General features: G+C 42.0%; 1 protein-coding gene across 6 annotated transcripts in view; it reads right to left on the reverse strand.

Annotated features, from left to right (window-relative positions):
- HPS1 (HPS1 biogenesis of lysosomal organelles complex 3 subunit 1) overlaps window positions 1-12,641 on the reverse strand; it is a 39,540-nt gene that overhangs the window by 11,061 nt on the left and 15,838 nt on the right. For 3 of the 6 annotated variants that reach the window (XM_067465875.1, XM_067465874.1, XM_067465873.1), the window contains exons 8-18: window positions 12,430-12,522; window positions 12,067-12,136; window positions 11,661-11,728; window positions 9,176-9,343; window positions 8,920-9,099; window positions 7,930-7,997; window positions 6,250-6,375; window positions 5,484-5,552; window positions 4,798-4,939; window positions 4,517-4,630; window positions 3,196-3,278 (exon numbers count right to left, since the gene is read on the reverse strand). In XM_067465875.1, coding sequence (XP_067321976.1) covers window positions 3,196-3,278; window positions 4,517-4,630; window positions 4,798-4,939; window positions 5,484-5,552; window positions 6,250-6,375; window positions 7,930-7,997; window positions 8,920-9,099; window positions 9,176-9,343; window positions 11,661-11,728; window positions 12,067-12,136; window positions 12,430-12,522 — 1,181 coding nt within the window. Of the gene's footprint in view, window positions 1-532; window positions 2,403-3,195; window positions 3,279-4,516; window positions 4,631-4,797; window positions 4,940-5,483; window positions 5,553-6,249; window positions 6,376-7,929; window positions 7,998-8,919; window positions 9,100-9,175; window positions 9,344-11,660; window positions 11,729-12,066; window positions 12,137-12,429; window positions 12,523-12,641 lie in introns of those variants that run through there. The other 3 variants (XM_067465877.1, XM_067465878.1, XM_067465876.1) reach the window with 3 other exon arrangements.

Here is a 12,641-nt window from a genome sequence, read left to right on the forward strand (position 1 = left end):
ACATACACAACTGTATGACAAGATAGTGCCAATTTACTTCAAATTATTACACATTTCTACTCTTATGCTTTTGGACTTTTTGTGCATTTTAAGCTCCAAAATCTCTTTCCAAACAGAACTGATTTGCTCTCTCAGTTCCTCCAGATGAAGGTTATGGAAGAACCTTGGCCTCTGCCTTTGCCATTTTATCAGAAACTTCACTATATTGCATCATTGCTCCATTCTTTGTAATGTCTCTTCTCCTATTAAAACGATACTTCTCCAGTGCTGAATTATCTCACAGCATTTGTTTTCCTTCCAAGAAGTTATTACAATGATAAGAGACCAGACATATATCTGCAGTGAGTTTCTGCTTTATCTTGTCCTACAATGGGGTGGGGAGGGATGGGTTTTTAATAGCTTTGCTTTCTACTCTGCTGGGTTTTTCAGTTTCCTAATCACAAGTGAGTGTGCAACAATATTTCCCGCTCCTTTTGTTCTGAAGCCATCCGTGGGTCTAGATCACTATCCACAAACTGCTGAGATTCAGTGCAAAGTTTTTGCAAAAATTTAATAATATATAAAGAATACTTATGCTCAGTTCTTTCTTGCAAGGTGTAAGAAAGTACATTTTTCCATAAATATAAAATTAGTAACCAGTGGTGCAGCGGGTTAAACCGCTGACCTGAACTTCCTGACCAAAAGGTTGGTGATTTGAATCCAGGGAGCAGGGTGAGCTCCCACTGTTAGCCCCAGCTCCTGCCAGCCTAGCAGTTCAAAAACATGCAAAATGTGAGATCAATAGATACCGCTTTGACAGGAAGGTAATGGCGCTCAATGCAGTCATGCTGGCCAAATAACCTTTGAGGTGTCTAAGGACAATGCTGGCTCTTTGGCTTAGAAATTGAGATGAGTACCACACCCCAGAGTTGGACACAACTAGACTTAACGTCAAGGGGAAACCTTTACCTTTTCTTTTAACCTGTTTGCCACTGAGTTAGAATTGTATACGGTGTCTGACTTGGTCTAGCTGTGTACTGTACGTTGTGTTTGTAATGTGTGTTTTGATAAGGCCAATTGGCTGATCAATAAACATTGTTTTGTTTCATATATGGTGTATGAAATGCTGTAGAAAAGAAATCATGATCAGTATGATATTCATTTCTAAAGTTTACATTTCCATCAATTTACAGTACATTTAGCTTATTCATTTGGTTTTCTTTAAAAATACAAATTATCATTATCATTTCAAAACAGACCAACTTGCATGCCTTGTTCATAGATAATTTTTTAACAAAACTATTTTGAGGTTGACTTAGTACATATATTTACCACTCAGGAAGATCCTGTATTTGGAATATGCCTGGTATTTCCTGCCAATGCTTATATGTGTGTGGAAAAGGTAGATCTTAAAGCTGTTTTCTGGTGACTCGTTATTTGAAACAAGCACTCTTTTATGTATTGAGTGGTAGAAAACATCTCACATACCAAAAAGCTGACATTTCGGTCAGAAATCCAGGTGCAAGCCCACTCTGTTTGACGTCTTGTAGTAGAAATTCAAAACAATTTTTGGAAAGAATCTGCCTGCATACTTTCCTCCCTTGGATCTGATCACACCTCGTGTGAAATCTTGTATGTTTTAACAGTGAAACAGTGTTTCCTTCCCCTACAGACATTCCTTTTCCCTCATTGTGGGAAGAGTCATTTCCTTTAGGATAACAAACTGCAGGTTTTGCTTTAGGATAAAAAATGTGCAAGCTTGATGTTGCCAAATTAGTCAGGCATCAGTTCCAACAGCCTATTCTCAGAGACACTTCCATTTATAAGAGCCCAAAGCAAAGCTTTGTTCAAAGTGATTTGAGATGTTTTGGTGGCAAATTGGCTGGAATTTTTGGCAAGGGCAGGCTTTGGCATATCATTGTTATGGCTTAAGAACATTTGTTTCATAGGTAGAGAAGGCTGCAAAAGTATCTGCACAAGGAGAAGGTGGAAGAGGGATTTCCCTGAGCGTCAACACCATGGCAGGAGCTCTATCTCAAAAGCCATTGGTCCCATTAGCTTCCATGTCTCATGTCAAGCTTTCAGGCAGGGGCATCTGATTCAGCATGACAAGAGTTAAAAACAGGCAGATCTTCCCATTTTGCAGAGTGAAAATACGTTGTTCAAATATGGAAGTAAATCCAGCAGAGACCCAAAGTGCAGTGAAGACAATAAGGGGAAAAAAATTCCCAAATTACAAAAATAGCACCAAACAAGACTCCTAAAGCAGGGGAATGCGGGTTGGCTCCCAGAGTTGGCGGGCTAAGTCACATGCTTGCTGGATCACATACTCCGTGGGCATGATGCCCAAGTGGATGGTCAGGAGTTCATAGCACTTCACCACTTCATTCGTATGACTCTTGCTGTAGTAACGGATGAGTTTCCTGAATGAGAAAGTCAGAAAATGAGCTAGTCTTTAAGTTGAAACTGAAATAAGGAAGATTCTAAAGGAGCCCGCAGCATGCAAATGTGAGGCATCTTTGATCTATAGACAGGAAAGGACTAAGCACTGGAGCATGCGCATGTAAACTTTGCAGGTTAAAGGGTCACAGGGTTGCCTCCCATACGATTTTGGACATCTATTCATAAACTTTGCAAAGTTCCAATGCTACGTTGATCATGCAGGTGAACTTTAGACAAGCACAACTGTAAAATGAGGTCAGAGGCAACATTCGATAGCGATGTGAGCAATATTCTGATCAGGCCTAGAATAAGAAAATAGCTCAGCTGGATGCACTATAAAATTTGGTTCTCACAATCAGACAGACTCAAGTTCCTCCACAAACCACTTCTGAATCCACTGATTACCTAGGTTAGGTAAAGGTTTTCCCCTGACATTAAGTCCAGTCGTGTCCGATTCTGGGGGTGGGTGCTCATCTCCATTTCTAAGCCGAAGAGCTGGCGTTGTCCGTAGACACCTCCAATGTCACGTGGCCAGCATGACTGCATGAAGCGCCATTACCTTCCGGCTGGAGCAGTACCTATTGATCTACTCACACTTGCATGTTTTTGAACTGCTAGGTTGGCAGAAGCTGGGGCTGACAGCAGGAGCTCACGCCGCTCCCCAGGTTCAAACCTGCGACCTTTCAGTTAACAAGTTAAGCAGCTCAGCAGTTTAACCCATTGCGCCACCGAGGGGCTCCACTGGTTATCTATGGAATCAAAATTCTTGCTCACCTGTAGTAGTCACCTGCCAGTGTTCCAATGGGGGCTGAATCATCAGAAAGCACTGGCACATCTGTAATCTCTAGCTTGTAGCCCTGCAGAAACATGGCACCAGTCAAAAGCTGACAGGAGGGCAAGTGGGTTTCAGACAATACTGGGATTATAGGCAACTTGCAAATTAAAATTGGGGTGGGCAAATTGGGGTTGGGGGATGTTTTCCTTCATCATCCCAGATCTATCATAGGATACACCAAATATGTGTGATGATAGTAACCCAGAATGTTACTTTTGGTTTTTACAAGGCAATTTATAGGCTTCCTCTTTTTGCACTGAAACAGATACTTAATCTGTACGTTCCTATGTGTCTATTGGCCTATTTTTTCCTGCTGTAAAAGAAAACTGCACCCTCGGGAAGCATAATTTCCCTAAGTTTTTTTTTGTTAAGGGAAGTTAAGAAGGACTCCAACAGCCACAAAGTCATGTGATTCCCATCAATGGGCTAAAAACCTCTTAATGCATTGTTATTATGTCTTTTCTCCTAGAAGTCATACTTCTGCCTAATTGCCACTCTGTGAAGTACATTAGGGTGACTGCAGCCAGGTGATCACGGGACCTCCATGTCCAAAATCCTAGACACTACAGCAAGTATGGGTGGATTATAGATCTGGTTGTATTGGTAGATCTATCAGTAATGATTTGCAGTAGATCAGCAAGGATTGCTTATTTAACCTCTTAAAAAAAACAGGAAGAACATGACCTGCATCCATATCTCATAGTGCTGAAATGAAGAGATCTCAGGGCAGTGGTTCCCAACCTTCAACTCCAAGAAATCCTAACATCTGGTAAACTAGCTGGGATTTCTGGGAGTCATAGGCCAAAACACCTGGGGACCCCACAGGTTGAGAACCACTGTTTTGGGGTAACCAAAAGATTTTTTTCCATGTAAGGAATGCAAGCTCTGTTCTGGAATTTTAAAGCAAATTCCTGGCTTCAAAATTCCACAAATACAGACATCCCCTTTTTTTTTTGCATCCCACGTCACAGCTGGTTGATCATCAAGTTCTAGTCAAAGGGGACAGAAGCAGAACCTGCACTTTTGACCTTCCCGATACTTGGATTCCTAGGAAATTGTCAGCTCTACACTTGCCCCCTTTCCCTCAGGCTGGATCTACGCTACCCTATATCTCAGGTACTGATCCTAGATTTTCAGCTTTGAACAGGATTATATGAGTCTACACTGTCAGATAACCTGAGATAAGAAGATAATTTAGGATCAGATCAAGGGATATAGGGGAATGTAGATCTAGTCTCAGTTCCAAGCTCTTCCACATACCTGTTCATTCTCAAACCAAAGAAAGTAGGTGCAATAGTAATCTCCATCCCGGATAGTCAATGTAGTGTAGCCCTTCTGCAAGTAACTTCGAGCCAGTGCCACCAGTGACCATACCTAGGGATTAAAGAGAAGAACGTGTTGGAGGACAGCTCAGTTGTGAATCTTCTCCTCTTACCCAGATTCACAATCCTGGACACATTTGCATGTTAAGACACTTTCTTTCCATATCAAAGGAAGAAAGGGGAATGATTGAGGGGTCACACGGGCTGGGGAAACATTACCTTCTCCTTAATGAAGGCCGGCAGGGGCCCCTTGCCGAGTTCAGAAGCAGAATCCTCCGTAGTGCCAAGGGACGGAGCTACCATCTGTCCCACTGTGCGGTCCACATAAATAAAGTGTACAAGCCCTGGGAAGTCCTCTAGGTATGTGGATGGAAGAAAGTTAAGGTTCTGATTGGAGGTATGAATGCCTTTCCAATGGGACTTGGAAAAGGGAATGTTGACACTTACACATCATAGAAATATTTCAATCTTAATATTTCAATCTTAATATTTCAATATTACATTCTAGTGAGCGTGCCTCACTGTTCCTGAATTAAAAAATAGAATCTTCCCTTGGCCCTCTTCTTGACATCCTAACATTTGTCTGGAGACACGGGTACTTTTCTGTCCTGCTCATTTACAACCACAGACTCATCTCCAGAATGGTGACTTAGGCAGACCTGCTCCCAACAAAGATCTCAGGTAAATTCAACTCCGTCTAGTCTCAGACCTGAGAGGAAAAGTGTTATAACTGGAGGGAAACTTGAATTTCCTGTGTTAAAGACTACTTTACTGAAGAGAAACGCTTTCCTCCGAAGCTCTCTTCAATGGTGGCTTGGGGGTACTACATCTTCCCGTGTTTCATAATCATTTCACCAGAGTCCCATTGCTAGGGTATTGTTAGCAGGAGATGGAGACAGAAAGGATATGACACCATAGTAACATTACGCTTGCTCTTCACAAGGAGGAAGTCTCTCCAGTCTTGGAGCTTGTCCCTGCCAATGTTAAGGTGAGGAGAGGAAGAAAGTCAAAGACAGATGGCTTTATGCATACAACCCTTCTTATGCTGCAGCAATAATGTTCAATCCCAACTAAGTTCTGGACTAAAGGCAACAAGGCTGATATGCCATTCATTTCCCCAAACACTCCAGTGGGAAAAGTATCACTAACTCAATCCAGCAAACACAATAATGCAGCATCTGATGGAAGTATTACACTATGTGACATGATTTTTGTTCCTGGGTTGTAAGTGTTATTTTCTAATTGGCTCAATCATGCAAACATGGAAAAGGTTTATTAAACTGCAAAACTTTTGTTTTTGCAGGACATCCTGCAACATATTTTGCTACAGTTTTTCAATTAATACCTCATTGAGTCTCAACCAATTCAACATATTTGTGGCAGCCACAAAAACTAAGTTTTTGGAGTATAACACTACTTTCAAAGTTAGTACCACACAATTAAGCACAAACGACACTTTCAAACCAGGAACAGGATTTTGTTTTTTTGTTTTTCAAATTTTGTTACATAGTGCAGCTCAGGCTGGAAAAGATTTCAGATGAGGAGAGCTCCATTAGTGAGAGCCCTAAAGTGGTATTTCTTGATATTGACTAAGTTCCCACCTCAAACTTAGTACTGCTACTGAAACCTACCAACCCTCTGGGTTCACTTATCATGGTCTACCTCACTCACCGTGTGAACTGCTGTGCCCGGTCCAGCACATTCCGAGACAAGCCCTGAGCTCCTGATGATCCAAGAAAGAGAAGCCGGTACACAGCACAAAGCTGTTGGCGGACATTACAAAATGCCTGCTGGAGTCTGCAGCAACACAAAAGATGGACATGCCTCTAAAACATTCCTCATTTGGTGAGCAATCCTGACCTGGACCTGAATCTTGCGAAGCTATTTGTCTCTACAACTGTCATATCTATGAGAAAGATAGATATAATACTCCCTCCCCTCCAGGAAACTATTTTTTTTTCTTTTGAGATGTTTGTATTTATTTATTTTATTTATGCTATTTCTATCCCCCATATCAGCCCGAAGGTATGTGTGTGTGTTTGTATACATATATGTGTATGTACATGTATGTATGTATATGTATGCATGTATGTATCTCTGTGTGTGTATATGTATATGTGTGTGTGTGTGTGTGTGTGTGTATGCATACAGTAAGCTTCCCATCAACCCCACAAAGCAGTAACTCCCAAAAGCAAGCAAACATTATAAGAAGGTATGCTTTGAAATGATATTATAAGGAAGAGAGAGAAGGCTTGTTTTCTGCTGCTCTGGAGGATTTAAAGTGAATTCATTCTCTTTAAAGGATTTAAGGTGAATTCATTCTCTAGTGTAATGAGGTGGCTACTACTACCTCATCACACTAGAGAATGAATCCGCTTTAAATCTGATTTCTGCCTCCTGCAGAATTCTGAGGTTTGTAGTTTAGGGAGGAGCCTTTAACAGCCTCACTAAACTGCAAACCCCAAAATTCTGCTGGAAGCAGAAAGTGGATTCATTCTATAGTGTGATGAAGTAGACAGAGAAATGGGTTCAAATTACAGCAAAGGAGATTCCACCTAAACATTAGGAAGAACTTCCTGACCATTAAGAGCTGTTTAACAGTGGAACTCTCTGCCTTGGAGTGTGGTGAAGCTTCCTTCTTTAGAGGCTTTTAAACAGAAGCTGATGGCCATCTGCCAGGGATTCTCTGATTGTGCTTTTCCTGCATGACAGGGGTTGGGCCATGGATGGCCTGTGCGGTCTCTTGCAACTCTGTTTCTATCAGTATAGGACATTTGAATGGTACTCCACAAAAAGCCTTCCTGCTCATGAAAAATTGACAAAAAAAGGTTCAACGGCATAGGAAGTTGTCTTATATCGAAAACATCACTAGTCTATCTAATTTGCAACTTGAGCAAAATCCAATTTCACTATGTTTTTTGCCCTCACACTGCACTACACCTAGGCAAAATTTGCCACGACTAGAAGTGACTTCCTATTACTTCATTTTTGGAGAAAACATCCCTCCTCTGCTTAAAACAGCCCAGGGGCATATTGAAGTATCTTCTACGGGATGGAAGGGGCCATTTGAGTTTGTAAAATGTGAGTGTTGAAATCATCTGCTCCTTCAAATCCAATTAGTGTCGGTTTAAGTGCAATTCAAATAAACTGCCTTCATAATCTTTTCCATTTTCTTAAACTCTAACACATATTTCCTGCTATTCTGTTGTCTTCATTGCCAAGAATTGTGCTGAATACAGTTCCTCTGCTTAATGGTAGTCACCAACTCAGTTTGAAAAATCACAGAGCTGTGTTCAATTTGAATGTGTGAACATGCACACTGGCAAATAGTTAACGCCTGGCAATACTCACTCCCAGGGATTCCCAGACTCACTGGGACGAAAAACTTTGTTCTTGAAATCGAGCCAGGCATTCTGCAACTGTGAGAGAAAAAATAGTTAAGATGAGAACTCGGCAATAAGACATCGTTATTGAGAACACAGAAATGCTGGACCACTCTAACAACCACCATGTCAGACTACACAGAGAAGCCACTGAAATCCACAAGCATGTGGGCAATTTGAACAGAAATAAATAAATAATGAAAATGAACAAAACCTGGCTACCAGTATTTTAAAAGCTCTAAAATCATAACAGTAAATAAAATACAATACTCAAAAACAGGGGAATTCCAGCCAAGAAACAATCAGGGACAGCTAATCACCTCCCAACAAATGATTCCCCCAGGCAGTAAGAAGCCAGACCTTGAAACTGCTAGGCCATTAGATGCTAATCATGGTTGCCAATTGAGAACATTTACACCTACCTCAAACAGACACCCTGGACATTCCACAGATATATAAACCCAATTTTCCTAGTTTCCAACCAACCTCACAACCTCTGAGGATGCCTGCCATAGATGCAGGCAAAATGTCAGGAGAGAATGCTTCTGGAACATGGTCATACAGCCCGGAAAACTCACAACAACCCAATTATTTCCTTTCTTTGCAGGTGCTGCAAAGAAAAATGCCATTCTTGAAATACAGCATAATTCCTCTTCTTTGCAGTTCCTGCTCTCATTCATCCTTCCTACACCAGTCATTGGGAATTCTTTCCACATTCATGCCTGCTCAGCCTAAAATCACCAATACCCCACTCCCAATGGGCATGAGCTTTTACATCTAATAGGATATCACTCAGATCCTCTTCTCTGAATAGCAGTGTATTGTGAAAGAACCACACTTGTTGACAACTTGGAAATGCGATGTTTGCGGACTTCACATCCCAAAGTCATTTGGGCAGAATAGCCCATTCAGCTCTTGCCTAACCCATTCCCATGCAGATGAGAGGCCACATTCTCACCTGTGGCTCCTGCCCACCCAATTTCTTGACAAATTTGTCCATCCGATCTCGGAGTTTCAGCATGAGGGGCTGAGAGCGCAAAGGCTGCTTGGGCTCCAGGCCCTCTTTCAGTTTCTTCTCCATCACCAGAAGTCCATCTAGCAACTGGTAAAGGGACAGTGCCACGTGGGAACTGGGACCCTGGAGAGAAAAGACAACACTCAGTGAGGTCCAGGCTGAGTGTTTACCAAATGGAGTTCAATGCAGCCTAGCTAACCTTAGTGAGGAGCACCAGTGAGATCCCTGGCCAGAGGGAAAGACAGTGCATTGTGTGGGGCATCATGGGGCAGTAGCCTTCCTTCAGGTTGGCATCCAGGAAAATTCTCCGTGGATTGTTAGCTTCTAGCATGGGAGGCACCAGAGCCTGCAGCGAATCCTCGGCCATCTAGACAGACAGAGAGAGGACCAAGATGTCATAGATCCAGCATCTGGTTAAAACATATTTGAATGCACTTTCCAAGGTCTCTACTTTTCCAGAAATTTAAAGATTTCCTTTCCAAGCAACTATGTGTTCAAACAAAAGCTTTCCCAATAGCAAAGTAAAACAACAGCGCCACCTACTGGCAATGTAAGAAAATGTTTTTAAAACCCCACCAATTCTGTGCTTATTTGAACTACAGAATTGGTAAATTACTTTACTGTCAAGGGCTGCCTGCCTTCCTTCTGGGGCTGGTAGTGGGCAAGGAAACACTATCTTCTCTCTATTATATATGGCTCTGACCCAGCTTACTTGTCCGAATGCATCTGCCGCTACGTCCCACCTCGTAATCTAAAATCATCCAGAGAGGCCCTGCTCTCGCTTCCGTCAACATTGCAAATGCATCTGGCGGGGATGAGGTACTAGGCCTTCTCGGCTGTGGCCCCCTGCCTATGGAACGCACTCCCAAATGAGATAAGATCGACCCCATCCCTCCTGGCCTTTAGGGAGAAATTAAAATTGTGGTTTTGGGACCAGGCTTTCGGACAACAGACATAAGGAGCACTTTAGCTGGGTATCAACTGGAATGACGTCATGGCTGTTGATATTGCGATACTGTTTTATAGTTTTAATTAATGTTGTATTCACTGTTTTTAATGATTGCTGTATGTATTTTAATTGTAACTTACTATTGTAATTTTATGTAGTGGCATCGTGTCGTTACTAAATGTAAGCCATCCTGAAACCCCCTTTCGGCGGTTGAGAAGAGACGTGATAGAAATACCATAAATAAATATTATTTATTTATTTAGAACATTAGTATCCCGTCCTATCTTCGACCTCCGAAGAGGGACTCAGGGCAGCTTCCAAAAATATAAAAACACCAATAAAATACACAATTACATAAAAGGGTAATAAATATACAATTAAAAACAGTTCGCTAGGCTTAAAATGTCCTCCAAATCAGTACAAAAATGTGGTCCATAAAATCTGACACTCCCTGCTTTTACTCCCTTTGTCTTTCTGACATTCCCTTCTCCTCTGTATTCTTTTTAGCAAACCTCAATAGCCACTGGCATGAAGGCAATATATTATCACTATGGGGAGCTAAATGGGCATTATTATTAACTCGGGTCCTTTCTACACTCCCATAGCAAATCCAGATAATCTGTTTTGAACTGGATTATATGGTAGTGTAGACTCAGATAATCCAGTTCAAAGAAGATAATTTGGATTATCTGATTTGATAATCTGGATTATATGGCAGTGTAGAAAGGGCCTCAATATTCTAGCTGCTGAGGGACATGTGCAGGAGGGTGCTGTTCCCCCCAATCCTTTTAGGAGATCACCATTTGGCTGAAGGAGAGAATTAGGCTCAAAAGACACACAGCATAAGACATGTACCCTCAATGCCCAATTAGTGTCTGTGCCTCAGATCCCAAGTTGAAAGAAAGGAAGCAACAGGAGCCTCCTTTCTTGACCACCATGTCTGACTCCCAAGCACAGTTAGACAACTGGTTTCCACTATATGTTGCACTCTGTTGCTGGGAATCCCCTAAATACACGGGGATGTTACAGTTTTTCAAGGTGGGCAAGAAAGCTGCCAGAGATGTATTCCATTCTTAATCTTCTCCTGCAAAGGAATCTCTAGAGACCTTTTCCAATTCTGTCTTTCTCTCTTCTTTCGAGATTCAGGGTCACCAACAAGTAAATAAAATACAAGGGATGTTCACCTGACTGTCATTGCTTTAGTGGTGATTTATAACAAGTCATGAAGATGCCCAAAATGAAGTGTTAGCAATGTAATAAAGGCTCTGAGAAAAAAATATGTCAGTGATAGCTAGAGTTTCATAGAAAGGAAGAAAAATAGCAGAAACATAAAATCCAGGCCAGTACATTGCTGTACTGGAAAAACAGACATTAAAAAAACTGGGAAAAGTTTTCCCACCTGACAAAATATCAATTGGAAAAACTGGAAATTTTGGAAACACCAACTAAAAATTGGAAAATGCTTTTCAAAACAGGAACTGGTCAGCTGAAAATGTTAAAAACTGCATATTGTGAAGATCAGTGCATTTTCATTCATTTCTCCAATTTGAGAACTCCATGTAAGTATTAGTCTATCATTGCTTATGTACTGGTCACACAAAGCTATGGGGAAGAACATAGCTTTGTTCTCAATGCAATCTGGTTTCAGGGGCAGTTACTGCTAAAGTGACAAAAGTTCAGGCAGAACAGGGAACCCAACAAAAAAAGATTGAAGGCATGAACCCGCAGCACTTACCTGGATGTCAGAAGAATTTGATTGCCCCTCAGCCTGAAATTCTGCACCCTCAACCCAGACAGCACTTCCTTCAGGCAAGAGAGAGAAGAGGGGTCAAATACACCAGCACCAGGAATGTGAAGAAACAAGTGATATGACAGGACCAAGTCATAGATGGGCCACTGCTGTGACATAGGCACTTATTTGTTGATAAAACATTCGTATGTAATCCCAGGTCCCTGGCAGGGACCACTTTTTGGCCATATTCATATGCCTCTCTCCCACTCTTTGTTTAATAGGAATTGCATTTCCATGCAACAATCATAACTAGAACCAAATGGTATGCAAGGTATCCCACTCCTAAAGCCATCCCTATGCCCACAGGAGCGGGTGTCATCAGGGTCTCCCCTTCTGATCCCAAACTCACCAGTGCTCTGTTCGCTAGGGGAAGCCTTAGGGGTGTAGAATTCCTCGGGCATAGAGACATCATCTGCTACCTGAGGAAGGATGCAAGGGGGTGTGGAAGGGAACTGACTCAGCAAGAGCCCAATCAATCTCCCGCTCCCCATCTTTCAGAATAGGTTCTGTCACAAGTTCCAGTGGTATAATGATGGGACTGACCAGTCCTGGTAAAAAGATGGAGTCTATATCACTTGTCGTGTTTCCCACTATAACATCCTACTCTACCCTTTACTCAGTTCATCCAATGCCCATCCCACAACTCACATCCAGAAACCATAGATCCCAACCCAAGCTTAGACAGCAATACTTGAGCCCAGTTTCTGCTCACCTGTTCTTCTGAATATCCAGAGGAACTAGGGCTGTTCACTGGGATACTCTCACTGCCAAAGGGCCTCTGAAGACTTGACTCCCCTTCTGCAACCTGAACAGGTGAGAACCAGCATCATCACAAGTATGCTGGACAGTTTGCAGAACTCTTTGACACTTGCCCTGAGTTTCCTCTTAAACCACCAATTGCCTATAGTTTTGTTAACTGCTGTC

This window comes from Anolis sagrei, chromosome 3, assembly GCF_037176765.1.
Source record: "Anolis sagrei isolate rAnoSag1 chromosome 3, rAnoSag1.mat, whole genome shotgun sequence".
Taxonomy (NCBI): Eukaryota; Metazoa; Chordata; class Lepidosauria; order Squamata; family Dactyloidae; genus Anolis; species Anolis sagrei.